Source organism: Rhinoderma darwinii, chromosome 11 (assembly GCF_050947455.1).
Source record: "Rhinoderma darwinii isolate aRhiDar2 chromosome 11, aRhiDar2.hap1, whole genome shotgun sequence".
Taxonomy (NCBI): Eukaryota; Metazoa; Chordata; class Amphibia; order Anura; family Rhinodermatidae; genus Rhinoderma; species Rhinoderma darwinii.
The window spans coordinates 27,126,685-27,144,922 of NC_134697.1; the positions used below are offsets into that span (position 1 = coordinate 27,126,685).

At 41.4% G+C, this 18,238-nt stretch overlaps 1 protein-coding gene across 1 annotated transcript in view; it reads right to left on the reverse strand.

Moving 5' to 3' along the window:
* The window catches only part of LOC142662932 (uncharacterized), a 130,310-nt gene that overhangs the window by 29,356 nt on the left and 82,716 nt on the right, over positions 1-18,238 (reverse strand). Inside the window, exons 38-47 of the mRNA XM_075841226.1 lie at positions 14,210-14,393; positions 13,266-13,428; positions 11,909-11,961; positions 10,229-10,249; positions 8,996-9,149; positions 8,740-8,824; positions 7,219-7,333; positions 5,498-5,612; positions 5,041-5,150; positions 4,171-4,335 (exon numbers count right to left, since the gene is read on the reverse strand). Of these exons, the coding sequence (XP_075697341.1) occupies positions 4,171-4,335; positions 5,041-5,150; positions 5,498-5,612; positions 7,219-7,333; positions 8,740-8,824; positions 8,996-9,149; positions 10,229-10,249; positions 11,909-11,961; positions 13,266-13,428; positions 14,210-14,393 (1,165 nt within the window). The remainder of the gene's footprint in view (positions 1-4,170; positions 4,336-5,040; positions 5,151-5,497; positions 5,613-7,218; positions 7,334-8,739; positions 8,825-8,995; positions 9,150-10,228; positions 10,250-11,908; positions 11,962-13,265; positions 13,429-14,209; positions 14,394-18,238) is intronic.

Sequence of the window (18,238 nt, forward strand, 5' to 3'; positions counted from 1 at the left end):
TGAAGTACAGTACAAATTTACACAGAGAACTTTAAAAGATTTGTACAGGATTAGAAAAACATGGCTGCTTTCTTAAAAAAAAAACAGCACCACTCCTGTCCATGGGTTGTGTCTGGAATTGAAGCTCAGCTCCATTAAATGAGAGGGGGCTGAGCTGTAATACCACACACAACCTATGAATAGATGTGGTACTGTTTTTGGAAAAAAACCAGCCATGTTTTACTACTGCTAGACAACCCATTTAAGTCAACCCTTCAATTTATTGTGATTGTATATTTGGGAATCAATAGTTTTAAACTTATGTACTTGACAATCTATGCCTCCAACTGGACACCCTATTTTATTTTTCAGCTTTGGGGGAATCCCCTGTTGTTATTGTCAGGAAAACTGATGGCACCAACATATATCCCTTAAAACAACATGTAAGAGGCAACCTATGTAAAGGTTAACTGCTCTGGCTAATAGCAAGGACCCCCCACCTCTATAATGTCCATATGCTCTAATATGGCCAACTGCTTATTTGTATCTAGATATGTACAACTTTAGAACCAATCTCTTGTACTGCTCCTATACATGAAAAACTATTTTAACAACTTAACAAAAAGTCTTCATTAAAATTCTCCTACCATTTTGTGTTAACGGCTCCTATGCAGTACTATGTTTCCATGGTTATTGATAAAACAAAAACATCTACCTGTACTACATGTTCGGTACTGTTCTCTACCTTCACTACATGGATTGTACTGCTCTCTACCTGTACTACATGTACTATACTGCTAACTACCTGTACTACATGTACTGTACTGCTCTCTACCTGTAATACATGTCCTGTACTGCTCTCTACCTGTACTACCTGTACTGTACTACTCTATACCTGTACTATATGTACTGTACTGCTAACTACCTGTACTACATGTACTGTACTGCTCTCTACCTGTGCTACATGTCCTGTACTGCTCTCTATCTGTACTACATGTACTGTACTGCTATCTACCTGTAATACATGTACTGTACTGCTCTCTACCTGTACTTTATGTACGGTACTGCTGTATACCTGTACTACATGTACTGCACTGCTATCTACCTGTACTACATGTACTATACTGCTCTCTACCTGTATTACATGTACTGTACTGCTCTCTACCTGTACTACATGTCCTGTACTGCTCTCTACCTGTACTACATGTACTGTACTTCTCTATACTTGTACTATATGTACTGTACTGCTCTCTACCTGTACTACATATCCTGTACTGCTCTCTATCTGTACTACACGTACTGTACTGCTCTCTACCTGTGCTACATGTATACACTGTACTGCTCTCTACCTGTACTACATGTACTATACTGCTCTCTACCTGTACTACATGTGCTATACTGCGCTCTACCTGTACTACTTGTACTATACTGCTCTCTACCTGTACTACATGTACTAAATTGCTCTCTACCTGTACTACATGTACTGTACTGCTCTCTACCTGTACTACATGTCCTGTACTGCTCTCTACCTGTACTACATGTACTGTACTTCTCTATACCTGTACTATATGTACTGTACTGCTCTCTACCTGTACTACATATCCTGTACTGCTCTCTACCTGTACTACATGTCCTGTACTGCTCTCTAACTGTACTACATATCCTGTACTGCTCTCTATCTGTACTACACGTACTGTACTGTTCTCTACCTGTGCTACATGTATACACTGTACTGCTCTCTACCTGTACTACCTGTACTGTACTGCTCTATACCTGTACTACATGTACTGTACTGCTCTCTACCTGTACTACATGTACTGTACTGCTAACTACCTGTACTACATGTACTGTACTGCTCTCTACCTGTGCTACATGTCCTGTACTGCTATCTACCTGTAATACATGTACTGTACTGCTCTCTACCTGTACTTTATGTACTGTACTGCTCTATACCTGTACTACATGTACTGCACTGCTATCTACCTGTACTACATGAACTGTACTGCTCTCTACCTGTATTACATGTACTGTACTGCTCTCTACCTGTACTACATGTCCTGTACTGCTCTCTACCTGTGCTACATGTCCTGTACTGTTCTCTATCTGTACTATATGCACTGTACTGCTCTCTACCTGTACTACATGTACTGTACTGCTCTCTACCTGTACTACATGTCCTGTACTGCTCTCTACCTGTACTACATGTCCTGTTCTCTACCTGTACTACATGTACTGTACTGCGCTCTACCTGTACTACATGTACTGTACTGCTAACTACCTGTACTACATGTACTGTACTGCTCTCTACCTGTGCTACATGTCCTGTACTGCTCTCTATCTGTACTACATGTACTGTACTGCTATCTACCTGTAATACATGTACTGTACTGCTTTCTACCTGTACTTTATGTACTGTACTGCTCTATACCTGTACTACATGTACTGCACTGCTATCTACCTGTACTACATGAACTGTACTGCTCTCTACCTGTATTACATGTACTGTACTGCTCTCTACCTGTACTACATGTCCTGTACTGCTCTCTACCTGTGCTACATGTCCTGTACTGTTCTCTACCTGTACTATATGCACTGTACTGCTCTCTACCTGTACTACATGTACTGTACTGCTCTCTACCTGTACTACATGTCCTGTACTGCTCTCTACCTGTACTACATGTACTGTACTTCTCTATACCTGTACTATATGTACTGTACTGCTCTCTACCTGTACTACATATCCTGTACTGCTCTCTATCTGTACTACACGTACTGTACTGCTCTCTACCTGTGCTACATGTATACACTGTACTGCTCTCTACCTGTACTACATGTACTATACTGCTCTCTACCTGTACTACATGTGCTATACTGCGCTCTACCTGTACTACTTGTACTATACTGCTCTCTACCTGTACTACATGTACTAAATTGCTCTCTACCTGTACTACATGTACTGTACTGCTCTCTACCTGTACTACATGTCCTGTACTGCTCTCTACCTGTACTACATGTACTGTACTTCTCTATACCTGTACTATATGTACTGTACTGCTCTCTACCTGTACTACATGTCCTGTACTGCTCTCTACCTGTAGTACATGTCCTGTACTGCTCTCTAACTGTACTACATATCCTGTACTGCTCTCTATCTGTACTACACGTACTGTACTGTTCTCTACCTGTGCTACATGTATACACTGTACTGCTCTCTACCTGTACTACATGTACTATACTGCTCTCAACCTGTACTACATGTGCTATACTGCGCTCTACCTGTACTACTTGTACTATACTGCTCTCTACCTGTACTACATGTACTGTACTGCTCTATACCTGTACTACATGTACTGAACTGCTATCTACCTGTACTACCTGTACTGTACTGCTCTATACCTGTACTACATGTCCTGTACTGCTCTCTACCTGTACTACATGTCCTGTTCTCTACCTGTACTACATGTACGGTACAGCTCCCTACCTGTACTACATGTGCTATACTGCTCTCTACCTGTACTACATTTCCTGTACTGCTCTCGACCTGTACTACATGTACTGTACTGCTCTCTACCTGTGTTACATTTACTATACTGCTCTCTACCTGTACTACATGTACTGTACTGCTCTCTACCTGTACTACATGTACTGTACTGCTCTCTACCTGTGCTACATGTTCATACTGTACTGGTCTTTACCTGTTTTACATGACCTGTACTACTCTCTAGCTGTACTACATATACTGGACTGCTCTCTTTCTGTAGTACATCAACAGGATTGTACTGCGCAGAATAGTGAAGAAAATCCTCTGTTTTATTAGTTGCTTTATCTGTATTCGTTTCTCCTTATTTGTTCTATTTTAATCTTCAGGGTTTTTTTTATATTACGGGTTGACACTTTGGGAGCTTTGGAACCATCTACCAGATTTCCTTGTAGTTTTAGTGTACAGTTATTATATTTTCAAGGTTCATTGTTCATCCCAAAATAATATAATATTGTAACTTTAGGGAGCACTGTATTAGATCATGTTTTTACTCCTAATATAAGTGGCACAGTAAATATGAAACAAAATATATATATCTCTGACCTCAACATTATACATTATTTATGTTTTTTACGCACCATGTAATGTAAGTGAAGATGGCTGACTTCTTTCTGTAGTTCTTTTTGTTTGATTATATAATCCACCTTTACCTCTTGCTGCCCATCACATGGGAGGACGTGATCCTGGGAACGGATCTTAATATAGCTCTTGCTTCGTGATCTAAAATGTTCTAAATTCAGATATGCAGAAGAATGACTGGGAATAGGGACATTATAGTGAGAAGGAAGGCTATAGTCAGTTTGGTTTGCTATTGCCTGTAAGAAAAAAAAATAGAATTGGTAAAAGGGCTTGATAGTTCTCTGGATTCACCTGAGTCTCCACAAAGAAGAAAAGAAATGCTGTCATCCATGATTTGGCTTGGCTGTTGAGGCTTACCTCTTCTATTACCCCTTAGGGTATCATTGGGAAGGGGCTGTAAAATATAATTTTACCCCTGAGAGAGGACAGGAATCTAGAATAGGGAGGTCGAGACAATGAGGAATAGATAGTACTACAAAACCAAGGGAAGGAGGGAAAAGTATTTTCTATAGTCATAATGTAGCTGAGGCTATTGCCAACTACATGCTTAAATATCACTAAGGCACCTTGTAATTACTTAATGGGTCTCTGATAAATAGGTATTTACTATATTATTAAAAAAGAAATAAAAGCAAATGCTACATACTGTAAAGGAAACTCTGCCCCTCCAGTCAGTAGTGTTGTCTATATTGTAGGAAGCTATTCCATCTGGTCCGGTCACCAAAATGTCCATTATTGTATAGGAGTTATATTTAGAGGTGAGGTAGACTGTTCTTCCCGGCATAATGGTGTCACTGGCATCTGTTACTTTCAGCTGTATATTGAGGGATAGAGGTAATAATAATATTACTCTGATCATGACATTTATAGAGGACTGTGTGTTTAAGAGATTACAAGAAAACGTGTTCAAATAAGAAAATATATAATATACTGTATATCACCTGAATTCTCAATGGGATACCAGGCTTGTAAGTAGTATCAGAGTTAATGAAGGAGACTTTAGTGTTTACTTCTGAGATACTAGTTTTACTTGTTGCTGATAATTCAATTCCTATATGAAGAAGAGACATTGAAGATAAATTATTATCTATACAAAACAGGCGAAACAATTGAAAGTTACGTTTCCAATGGGAAGATTGGCGATACAGCAGGAAAATGTTAAATATAATCAAGTCATGATCTTAAAGGGGTAAAAAATCCCTGTCCATTTGTCCTATTGGGGCATATGGACGTCATAGAAGGTGGTCTCCTGCTTAGCATGCTACGATGTGCAGACATCAAAATGACAATTTGTGGGATTTCATGCATTTATGTATGTTGATCATTGTTTGTAATACTATTTGTTTATTTCTACAAGCTGTTTTTGGTGGTGAAATAATACCCTTAAAGGCATACAACCTGTCCCCTCCTCCTTGATGGATGCTGTCCCATGCAAGTTCATCTGCATTTTCGTTCTACTTAGTTCTAAGGTCTTGCATGGCACTTCCACCGCTGAACATCCAGAGGTATCCAACTAGTTAAGACATGAAGAATTACAGCAGTGCAATGCAGGATGTTTATCTAAGCTCCCCAAGTACCCAAAGATGCGAGTCATGGTACTAAAAATGGGAACCATCTGCCCAGGGTTATCAAGTTATAGCATCATGTGGAACATACAGTTGTAGTGAACTTATTACAGCGTATTTCTTGTGGCACTTGAGAAAGCAAGAAGAATAAGTTCCTAACAATGCAGCCAATGCAGGTGCCTAGAGCACAGGGAAGGGGCAAATATGAACCTCTTGTACTGAAATAGACAGGCACAATATCATTTATTTGGAATAACCCAAGTACTTTCAGGTGTATATTTATGAAGGTTCTGCTGGCGTTAATTAATTTCGGTACTTTTATGCTGAAGTGAAGAAAATCGAATGGAGAGAAATTAATCAATACAAATACAGAAATAATCACAGTAATAATAGTAGAAATCGAAGGAAACCTCCTGTATGGGCATTGGGTAGCTTTAACATGTAAAAAGGTTTTGTTTTTATTTGTTTTTCTTCGGGAACAGCGCCACTCTTATCCAGGGTCTGTTTCTGTTATTGCAACTCAACCCTATTCAAGTGGATAGGGCTGAGCTGTAATACTAGAGACAGCCCAATGACAAGAGTGGTGCTGTTTCTGGAGAAAAAAAGAAGAAAACAAAACTTATTTTCTAATCTCATTTAAAGAGGCTCTGTCACCAGAATATAAGTGCCCTATCTCCTACATAATCTGATCGGCGCTGTAATATAGATAACAACAGTGGTTTTTATTTTGAAAAATTATAATTTTTGAGCAAGTTATAAGCAATTTTAGATTTATGCTAATTCGTTTCTTAATAGACAACTGGGCGTGTTTTAACTTTTGACCAAGTGGGCGTTGTACAGAGGAGTGTATGACGCTGACCAATCAGTGTCATACACTTCTCTCAATTCATGTCCATTTGTACTCAGCACAGCGTGATCTAGCGAGGTCATGCTGTGCTGTCACATACACCCATATTAACTTTACTGAAGTGTCTTGAGAGTGAATAGACATTGCCTCCAGCCAGGACATGATGTCTATTCACACTCCCGACACTTCGGTAAAGTTTGTGTGGGACTTAATCACAGCAAGAGTGATCTCGCGAGATCACGCTGTGAATGACAGCACAACGTGATCTTGATGTGCTGTGCTGTAAGTCTCACACAAACACAACAAAGTGTCGGGAATGTGAATAGACATCACGTCCTGGCTGGAGGTGATGTCTATTCACTCTCAAGACACTTCAGTAAAGTTAATATGGGTGTGCTGTGTACAAATGGACATGAATGGAGATAAGTGTATGATGCTGATTGGTCAGCGTCATACACTTCTCTTTACAATGCCCACTTGGTAAAAAGTAAAAACACGCCCAGTTGGTCTTTAAGAAACTAATTAGCATAAATCTAAAATTGCTCATAACTTGCTCAAAAATGATCGTTTTTCAAAATAAAAACCACTGTTGTTATCTACATTACAGCATCAAGTACACTATGTAGGGGATGGGGCATTTATAATGTGGTGACAGAGCCTCATTAATTCCATAACTAAGTATCTGCTATTCTTTTAATACAGCTCACCTTTCCTGTGAAGTTTGCACATGGTTCAGCTTGACGGAGTATGTCAAAGGAGAGAACATGCTTGCGACATATTTGGATCTTATAATCTCCCTTTACTGGCTTACCATAGGTGTACCTGATGGAGCGGAGAGACAAATCAGAAATATCTCAGATTTTTTTAATTTTTATAAAATATAAAGTTATAAGAAGAATTCTGGGAATATCTGGATGTAGATGGAACAGTCCTTTAGTGGAATAGAAGCTCCAGTCAATGTACGCACTTGAGAATGAATTTTATGAAATTTATGTAATCACATGTACAGCTGTTGTGTGCTCAGTTGATGAGGATTATATATATTTATTACCTATGAAATTACCAGAATAAAGTTGCCATGTAAAGAATTTAGAAACTTTGGTTTCGTTCTATAGTAAAATCAAGTACTATCTGTACCACACTGGTAGAGTCTGATATAACTTGTGCTTAAAGGTCTTGTACAGGATCACTAAACATGGCTACTTTTTTCCAAAAACAGCACCACACCTGTCCACAGGTTGCATGTGGTATTGCAGCTCAGTCCTATTCACTTCAATAGAACTCAGCTGCAATACTAGGCACAACCCATTAGTGTTAAATCTGTCGCATTTTCCAACTTGATAAACCCACGTCCATATTCTAAAGCTTGCCATACATTTCACCTAGCTGTTGGCCGAGCAATCGTTTGTCTGTCAGCTATTCCTCCCAACCCCCTCATACACATGCACCCTCGGCTGCCGTCGGGGGAGAGTCGGGGCACCATCATACACATTTGATGGTTAGCCAGTCCCACCAAAATTGGCGGCTTTGGCCGACATACAACTAATGTGTATGGCCACTTTAAGTATGTGACCTGAGGTGGCGAGCATGTCGCAAATCAAGGTTCTTTTTGGCACACAGATTAATACATTTGGCCAATAATATATGCGTCAAGAAAAAAGGTGCGTCAACCTGCCCATTGTCCTTGGTCAGATTTGAAACCAGGACTGCAAGGCAACACCGATAACCGCTGAGTACCATGTATACATATGCAATAATCCTACTTTAATGAGGGATTAAATTAATCTGATAGTTGCTGGATTGCCAGATATTCTCAATTATCCAACAGTCATTCATAAGTATATAAAACGTTCTATTACAGAAACTTTTTTTAAAAAGTCCAAAATAAAATGTTGACACAGAATATACAATTGTAACTTCTAAAACTATTATGCTTTAAATCAGATTAATTTCTTCATTGCTTCTCTTTGTTCAGTCTTTAAAGGGTAACTAAACTTTCAAACTTTCAAATAACTTCATAGTGACATGTCATAAGTGTGGATCAATGGGGGTCCGAGCAATGAGACCACTAAAGCGAAGCTGCAGAAGCGGTCGTGTGACGCTGAGCCGCTTCGTTTCTGAGTGGCTTTTCTCGGAAAGCGGTGCAATTTGTGTATGGGCTCATTAGAAAGTCTATGAGTCTTATATTACAGAGTGATGCCCAGCTGTAAGGGTAAAATATATCTCACCTGCCACACACTTGTAATGTGAATCGCTCATCAGTGGTCACAATAACTTTGGGTAAATGAAGGGTAACCTCAAATTTTGGCAGAACTATGGAGACAAATATCCAAGAAATCAGCGGTATTCTATAATAGTAATTGGTAAAGACTTACATCAATTTTGAAAGCGTTTTTCCTATGTTATAAAGGGATGGCATATTCCTAGAAATCCCAGCGATCACTTTATAAGATAGGAGTACTCCTTTAACACACATTTTCTTACCATATTCTTCCACACTGAAGGTATGGACCTTGTCCTTCACCCGGATTGAATATTCTCCTAGCTGAGGCTCCGAGGAGAGGGGGATGGAGAGCTCAGCAATTCCCTGACTGAGACTTACATTCAGCCACTGGCCAATTAGGTTCTTCTCTGGATCCTAAAACCAATAGAGAACATCAAACCCATCAAAGAGAAGTGGTCTCAAAACTATGTCTCTCCAGCTGTGGCAAAACTACAACTCTCAGCAAGGCCTGAGATCTGCAGACTATGAACGCATGCTGGAAGTTGTAGCTGCAGAGCCACAGGTTGGAGACCAGAGCCATAGGGGTTCTCAACTAATTCTCTTATGTAGAGCATATCAAGGATAATCCCGTCTGATAATCTATATATTGTGTTTACTATTTACGACACTTAAACTATTGTTATCCTCACAACTGAAATTAAATCTTTCCTAACTGTTATATTATTCTTCTTCAGCAGCAGAGATAGTGTTCAACCTGCTGCAAAACCACAGCTTCCAGTATGCAGGCTGTGAGGGTTTGCTGGGAGTTGTAGTTCGTAATAGCTGGATTGAGATGACTGGTCTACAGTATCAGTTATATTCCAGTATTATACAGCTGTATAGGAAGACCTCTCCAAAAGATGACCACTTTGATCGACCAGGTTTTTCTGTGATGGATTTTAAATTACTTATAGCCTATGTATATTGGCCCATTTCTATTTGAGAGGACCACCCTTCTAAAAGACCATTTGTTACAGCAAAGGTTCCAATGTAACGCCTTCCGGACTGACAATACACCATGAGATACATATGGTCAATCTCTTTACATGAGCCATTAACATGTTATCGCTGCAACTCCAATTCTCCTTCATTGGTCAATCTTTTTTTTAAATATATTCTTGCATAAATTCTCAAATTCCATGGGCAAACACAGGTTATTGGCACAATGGTAGTGGAAATATGGAGTCCTCTTTCCTTGTCATTTTCTCATATGCAGATCATGTCTATTTATCATCGTAGGGCAATGTAGACTTCAAGTCTTTTATATATTTTTGGATAAATGCCTTGAAGACGACAGTTGGCTAAACATGCTGCATTTATAACACATGTAAAGCTGGCTTCTAATATATAGTGTCCGCTTACGCAGTATGGGGTCTAATGCTCTGTATACCGCCTCCTTCCTTATATACAATCTTCATTATCATTAAATTTGCGCTCAAAGTTGAAAGACATACCTGTAACTCTACGGCTGGGAACTGCAATAAAAGACAAAATGATAACTGTTAATAGTACATTCTTCTACTATCTATCTATCTATCTATCTATCTATCTATCTATCTATCTATCTATCTATCTATCTATCTATCTATCTATCTATCTATCTATCTCATATCTATCTATCTATCTATCTATCTATCTATCTATCTATCTATCTATCTATCTATCTATCTATCTATCTATCTATCTATCTATCTATCTATCTATCTATCTATCTATCTATCTATCTATCTATCTATCAATCTATCTATCTATCTATCTATCTATCTATCTATCTATCTATCTATCTATCTATCTATCTCATATCTATCTATCTATCTATCTATCTATCTATCTATCTATCTATCTATCTATCTATCTATCTATCTATCTATCTATCTATCTATCTATCTATCTCATATCTATCTATCTCATATCTATCTATCTATCTATCTATCTATCTATCTATCTATCTATCTATCTATCTATCTATCTATCTATCTATCTCATATCTATCTATCTATCTATCTATCTATCTATCTATCTATCTATCTATCTATCTATCTATCTATCTATCTCATATCTATCTATCTATCTATCTATCTATCTATCTATCTATCTATCTATCTATCTATCTATCTATCTATCTATCTATCTCATATCTATCTATCTATCTATCTATCTATCTATCTATCTATCTATCTATCTATCTATCTATCTATCTATCTATCTATCTATCTATCTATCTCATATCTATCTATCTATCTATCTATCTATCTATCTATCTATCTATCTATCTATCTATCTATCTATCTATCTATCTATCTATCTCATATCTATCTATCTATCTATCTATCTATCTATCTATCTATCTATCTATCTATCTATCTATCTATCTATCTATCTATCTATCTATCTCATATCTATCTATCTATCTATCTATCTATCTATCTATCTATCTATCTATCTATCTATCTATCTATCTATCTATCTATCTATCTATCTATCTATCTATCTATCTATCTATCGCTGCCTTGTGACATGAAAGCTTGTCTGGGTAGTAACTGTATACACTTTCAATCACTTTAAGGGGTTGTGCTATAAAGAGAGTAACAATACTATGGAAAGCATATAGATAGATGGTCCGTATGCTGCAACTGGGTTCCCCATGGTTCTTTTTGACTGTGTTCCAAACAGGACAACCAGAATACATACAGGTTTTAGGTTAGATCTTACAAGGAACATTCGTCAGGATCCCATGACATGAAAAGTCCAAGGCCAATGTACCTTGAACTGGTGGTGGCTTTCACAACAGCACCATTCCAAGATAAATTGACCTTAGATATTCTTCATGTTCTGTTTTGGAAAATCAGACATTAATATTGCGGAGAATTAATGATTCCGTTACTGTTGGTGATTATGTTACTGCTACTTCTTATTCTACATGTATCTATATACATATATATATATATATATATATATATATATATATATATATATATATATATATATATATATATATATATATATATATATATATATATATATATGATACCTGAGGCCTGATAAAGAAGGAATCATAAAAACATTCTATCGCATCTTCTGTTTTTTCAGACCCATGGTAATCTGCTCCTTACTTGAGGTTTTCTTGGTCTTACCTGATTCTTTCCTGGTCGGAAATTCTCGTTCAGTGATACAACTCGGAATTTCACTGTTAGAAAAAAAATAAATTGTAAAAACTCTGAATCATAAGAATATTCAAAGCAGTTATTAATAAGTCTACAAACAGGGGGATCCATTACCCCTAGCTTGTTTAAATACTGCAGATGTCCACGCATAATGATATAGTAATCCAAGTTATCCCCGTGTGCTTTATTTAGCTTACTACATAGCAAAACCATTAAAATAGTTGGGAGCAAGGCACTCTGTACTGGATGAAGAGATGTACAGTAGGTTATTGAAGGGTTATTGTTAAGAAGAGATCTTAAAGAAATGATACTGAAACCCCAAAAAGTTGTATTATGGGCCATATGATCGACACGTGCACAGTTGTGTTCATATTTTCTATGAATCAAAATTTTGAAGTATAGAATGAAGTTGCCTTAATGTAAAGATAAAATATGGACCTGATATAGATGACAATGCCTTGTGCATGGACCCTATTATGGACACAAAGGCACTCTATGTGCCGCCATATAATGCTGCCATGAGGCACCGTATTTTCTCCTAGACTCAATACTGTAAAGTTTTCCTTCATAGTAGTCGTTCTTAGAATAATTAATGAAATATAACTTTATTAAAACATTGCATTATTTATCTTGTTGTGACCGTGTGTTACAGTCTATAATGTGGCTCAGATCTTCATTCACAATTTTGCAGGCTGCAGAGCTGAAATCTTGAAGCTTTCCTTGCTGGATCGATGACTCTATGGAGCTTGTTTCGGTGATTTGCTTCTTTACCTGATTGGTATCCTACTGTATATACCAGGCACTGTACGGTAATATGATGTAAGGGATACTAACTGTCCCACTGCATTATAGGAGCTCAGCTAGGCTGTTACTAGGCTGTGTCTGTCTGGTCAGCCTGTTGACTGTTTCTAATGAGAACCTGCTGAACTGTGAATGCAGCTCTTGGATATAATGAGGGTGTAACCAGTGTCAGACTGGGTTTCCTTGGGCTTACCAGAAAAAATAATTTTGAGAGCTCATCCTCCATTTATAAAGAACATGTGAACATTCACTTTTAATTGCCGTAGAGGACTTATCATCAATAAGGTCAAAAATAGACTCGAATTTCTAAAGTCAGCTCCAAATGGGCTGTCTCCTGCTAGACCTTTGTATCCCATTATTGTATCAGAGCCTCGGCTTCTCGGAGGATTTTCTAGTACCCTGGTGGGCGAGTCTGACATTGGGTGTTCAGTAACTCAGGATCAGTGTAAAATAGAGAAGAGAACAGTTAAAACTGAATTTTAATTTTTGTAAAATTAGAAATGGTATTATTTTGAATCAATATTACCAGTCTGCCCGGGTTTATAGATGGCTTTGTCTGTCTGAATAAATGTTGCTGTTCGTTCACTCCTTAGAAGCAGTTTGCTTTTTTTGTAAATGGGATCCCCAGCATGGTGAATTGTAGCACTTATTGTAGCGACTTCTACATTACCATCCGAGGGCTCGGGCACCTGTAAACAGTCCATTAATTATAGGGATTACAGGTGTGTGAATTGTCCAATATAAGGGTTAGTACACATGTAGCACTTTCATTGTGGGTTTGCGGCAATTTTCTAGAGAACCCCTGCCAAATGCTGCGGTTTTGCCGAGATTTTCAAAAATTCGCAGTAAAACGCAACAACAACAAAACCGCAACTGGTAGCCTCATTATAATACATTTGATAAACTCATTTGCAATAAAAAAAAAATCTTTTTTTACATTTATATCCATATGACAAACCACTGTATGTACTTGGTTCTTTGAGGGGTTGTTGTAATATTCATTGTAACATTTCATACTACACAAGTTGAAGGCAATTTTTTTTATTGCTCTAATATATCTAAAATAAAAAAACAAGTTTGAATTTTGCAAATAGTCTCATACCGTTTTGTTTACAGCTCCTATGCAGATCTACAGTATGTGTCTCCATGGTAACAGACTACAAACAAACCCAGTGTAGTCTGCTCCTGCAGTTACACTCTCTTCCATCTACTTCTTGCTAAAATATATTTTTATTATGTTAGTGAGAATAATCAGACAGATGGAAGAGAGTACAAGATTATAATATATAATATTTGGGAACCCCTTTAGGGAATTATTGTATATTTGTTTATAACAGAGCCATCACTGCTAGTACCGGACTCCATTGACTAATAATAGTATCTTGATATTTCCATCGGGGTTCCATGGAGAGAGGAAAACGCCAATGTGAAGATAGCATTTGAAATGTGATTTTCCGTGAATGGTGTTACCTGGAAAGGAATGCAGCTGAAGTAAGTGTTTTCCTGAAAGTCCTTTTCAAAGAGTGTTATAATACCGGCCTCCAATTCTAAAGCCAACTTCACACTCGTTTCTCCCGACATCCCCTCCAAGTGTAGACAGACAAGTTCTGATTGTTTTGTATACACCTCTGAGGGAAAGACGACAGCATAGCGCCTGTATAGAAATGGACAATTACTATGGACATAGAGGACTAATATCTGGTATATAATGCAATTATACATGATCCAAGGGCAGGTTTTAAAATGAGCAAAGGGGAATTAGCTGCTCAGCCAAGGAAGAGACATGAGTTTCTCACTAGTCGAAATCTATGCACCCCTTAAAACTTCAATGTTTTCCACCCTAATTTAACCCGGCTATCATGTGATCGCACAGTAGAGTCACAGAACCAAAAGTGTGTATGTGGGCGCTGCTGACATTAGAATTACAAGATAATGGGACAAAAAATGTAAGTAACTTTATTAATAAACAAAAAAATAAATGAATAACGGCTACTTGTTTTTCGATAACCTTTCATACGGCCTGAGGAAGATACCAATCTGGTATGGAACCGCATAGCCATTATTAATTAATATATTTGTTTATTAATGAAGTTACTTACATTTTTCATTCCATTATCTTGGAATTCTGATGTCAGCAGCGCCCAAATCCACACCTCTGGACAGGGGCGTAACTAGGAAAGACTGGGCCCCATAGCAAACTTTTGACTGGGGCCCCCCCTCCCCTGGGTGTCACAACCCCCCCCCCCTTGTAGATAGTGCCTTTTTTACAAACCCCCCCCCTTTTGATAACGCCATACAGCCCCCCTGTAGATAACGCCATACAGCCCTCTCTGTAGATAACGCCATACAGCCCCCTCTGTAGATAACGCCATACAGCCCTTTGTAGATATCTACAGAGGGGGCTGTATGGCGTTATCCACGGGGGGACTGTATGGCGTTCCCTACAGGGGGGACTGTATGGCGTTCCCTACAGGGAGGGCTGTATGGCGCTATCTACAGGGGGGCTGTATGGCGCTATCTACAGGGGGGGCTGTATGGCGCTATCTACATGGGGGGGCTGTATGGCGCTATCTACATGGGGGGGCTGTATGGTGTTATCTACAGGGGGGCCTGTATGGCGCTATCTACAGGGGGGGCTGTATGGCGCTATCTACATGGGGGGGCTGTATGGCGCTATCTACATGGGGGGGCTGTATGGTGTTATCTACAGGGGGGCCTGTATGGCGCTATCTACAGGGGGGGCTGTATGGCACTATCTACAGGGGGGCTGTATGGCGCTATCTACAGGGGGGCTGTATGGCGCTATCTACAGAGGGGGCTGTATGGCGTTATCTAGAGGGGGGACTGTATGGCGTTATCTACAGGGGGGCTGTATGGCGCTATCTACAGGGGGGCTGTATGGCGCTATCTACAGGGGGAACTCTATGGCGCTATCTACAGAGGGGGCTGTATGGCGTTATCTAGAGGGGGGACTGTATGGCGTTATCTACAGGGGGGCTGTATGGCGCTATCTACAGGGGGAACTCTATGGCGCTATCTACAGAGGGGGCTGTATGGCGTTATCTAGAGGGGGGACTGTATGGCGCTATCTACAGGGGGGCCTGTATGGCGCTATCTACAGGGGGGGCTGTATGGCGCTATCTACAGAGGGGCTGTATGGCGCTATCTACAGGGGGGCTGTATGGCGCTATCTACAGAGGGGCTGTATGGCGCTATCTACAGGGGGCCTGTATGGCGCTATCTACAGGGGGGGCTGTATGGCGCTATCTACAGAGGGGTCTGTATGGTGTTATCTACAGGGGGGCTGTATGGCGTTATCTACAGGGGGAACTCTATGGCGCTATCTACAGAGGGGGCTGTATGGCGTTATCTACAGGGGGGCCTGTATGGCGCTATCTACAGGGGGACTGTATGGCGCTATCTACAGGGGGGCTGTATGGCGCTATCTACAGGGGGGCTGTATGGCGTTATCTACAGGGGGAACTCTATGGCGCTATCTACAGAGGGGGCTGTATGGCGTTATCTAGAGGGGGGACTGTATGGCGTTATCTACGGGGGGGCTGTATGTCGTTCCCTACAGAGGGGGCTGTCTGGCGTTATCTACAGGGGGGACTGTATGGCGTTACCTACAGGGAGTCTGTATGGCGTTCCCTACAGGGGGGGTCTGTAGGGAACGCCATACAGCCCCCCTGTAGGGAACGCCATACAGCCCCCCTGTAGGGAACGCCATACAGCGTCCCCCCCCTGTAGGGAACGCCATACAGCGTCCCCCCCCTGTAGGGAACGCCATACAGCGTCCCCCCCCCTGTAGGGAACGCCATACAGCGTCCCCCCCCCTGTAGGGAACGCCATACAGCGTCCCCCCCCTGTAGGGAACGCCATACAGCGTCCCCCCCCTGTAGGGAACGCCATACAGCGTCCCCCCCCTGTAGGGAACGCCATACAGCGTCCCCCCCCCTGTAGGGAACGCCATACAGCGTCCCCCCCCCTGTAGGGAACGCCATACAGCCCTCTCTGTAGATAACGCCATACAGCCCCCTCTGTAGATAACGCCATACAGCCCTTTGTAGATATCTACAGAGGGGGCTGTATGGCGTTATCCACGGGGGGACTGTATGGCGTTATCTACGGGGGGACTGTATGGCGTTCCCTACAGGGGGGACTGTATGGCGTTCCCTACAGGGGGGACTGTATGGCGTTCCCTACAGGGAGGGCTGTATGGCGCTATCTACAGGGGGGCTGTATGGCGCTATCTACAGGGGGGGCTGTATGGCGCTATCTAAATGGGGGGGCTGTATGGCGCTATCTACATGGGGGGGCTGTATGGTGTTATCTACAGGGGGGCCTGTATGGCGCTATCTACAGGGGGGGCTGTATGGCGCTATCTACATGGGGGGGTTGTATGGCGCTATCTACATGGGGGGGCTGTATGGTGTTATCTACAGGGGGGCCTGTATGGCGCTATCTACAGGGGGGGCTGTATGGCGCTATCTACAGGGGGGCTGTATGGCGCTATCTACAGAGGGGGCTGTATGGCGCTATCTACAGAGGGGGGACTGTATGGCGTTATCTACAGGGGGGCTGTATGGCGCTATCTACAGGGGGGCTGTATGGCGTTATCTAGAGGGGGGACTGTATGGCGTTATCTACAGGGGGGCTGTATGGCGCTATCTACAGGGGGGCTGTATGGCGCTATCTACAGGGGGAACTCTATGGCGCTATCTACAGAGGGGGCTGTATGGCGTTATCTAGAGGGGGGACTGTATGGCGTTATCTACAGGGGGGCTGTATGGCGCTATCTACAGGGGGAACTCTATGGCGCTATCTACAGAGGGGGCTGTATGGCGTTATCTAGAGGGGGGACTGTATGGCGCTATCTACAGGGGGGCCTGTATGGCGCTATCTACAGGGGGGGCTGTATGGCGCTATCTACAGAGGGGCTGTATGGCGCTATCTACAGGGGGGCTGTATGGCGCTATCTACAGAGGGGCTGTATGGCGCTATCTACAGGGGGCCTGTATGGCGCTATCTACAGGGGGGGCTGTATGGCGCTATCTACAGAGGGGTCTGTATGGTGTTATCTACAGGGGGGCTGTATGGCGTTATCTACAGGGGGAACTCTATGGCGCTATCTACAGAGGGGGCTGTATGGCGTTATCTACAGGGGGACCTGTATGGCGCTATCTACAGGGGGACTGTATGGCGCTATCTACAGGGGGGCTGTATGGCGCTATCTACAGGGGGGCTGTATGGCGTTATCTACAGGGGGAACTCTATGGCGCTATCTACAGAGGGGGCTGTATGGCGTTATCTAGAGGGGGGACTGTATGGCGTTATCTACGGGGGGGCTGTATGTCGTTCCCTACAGAGGGGGCTGTCTGGCGTTATCTACAGGGGGGACTGTATGGCGTTACCTACAGGGAGTCTGTATGGCGTTCCCTACAGGGGGGGTCTGTAGGGAACGCCATACAGCCCCCCTGTAGGGAACGCCATACAGCC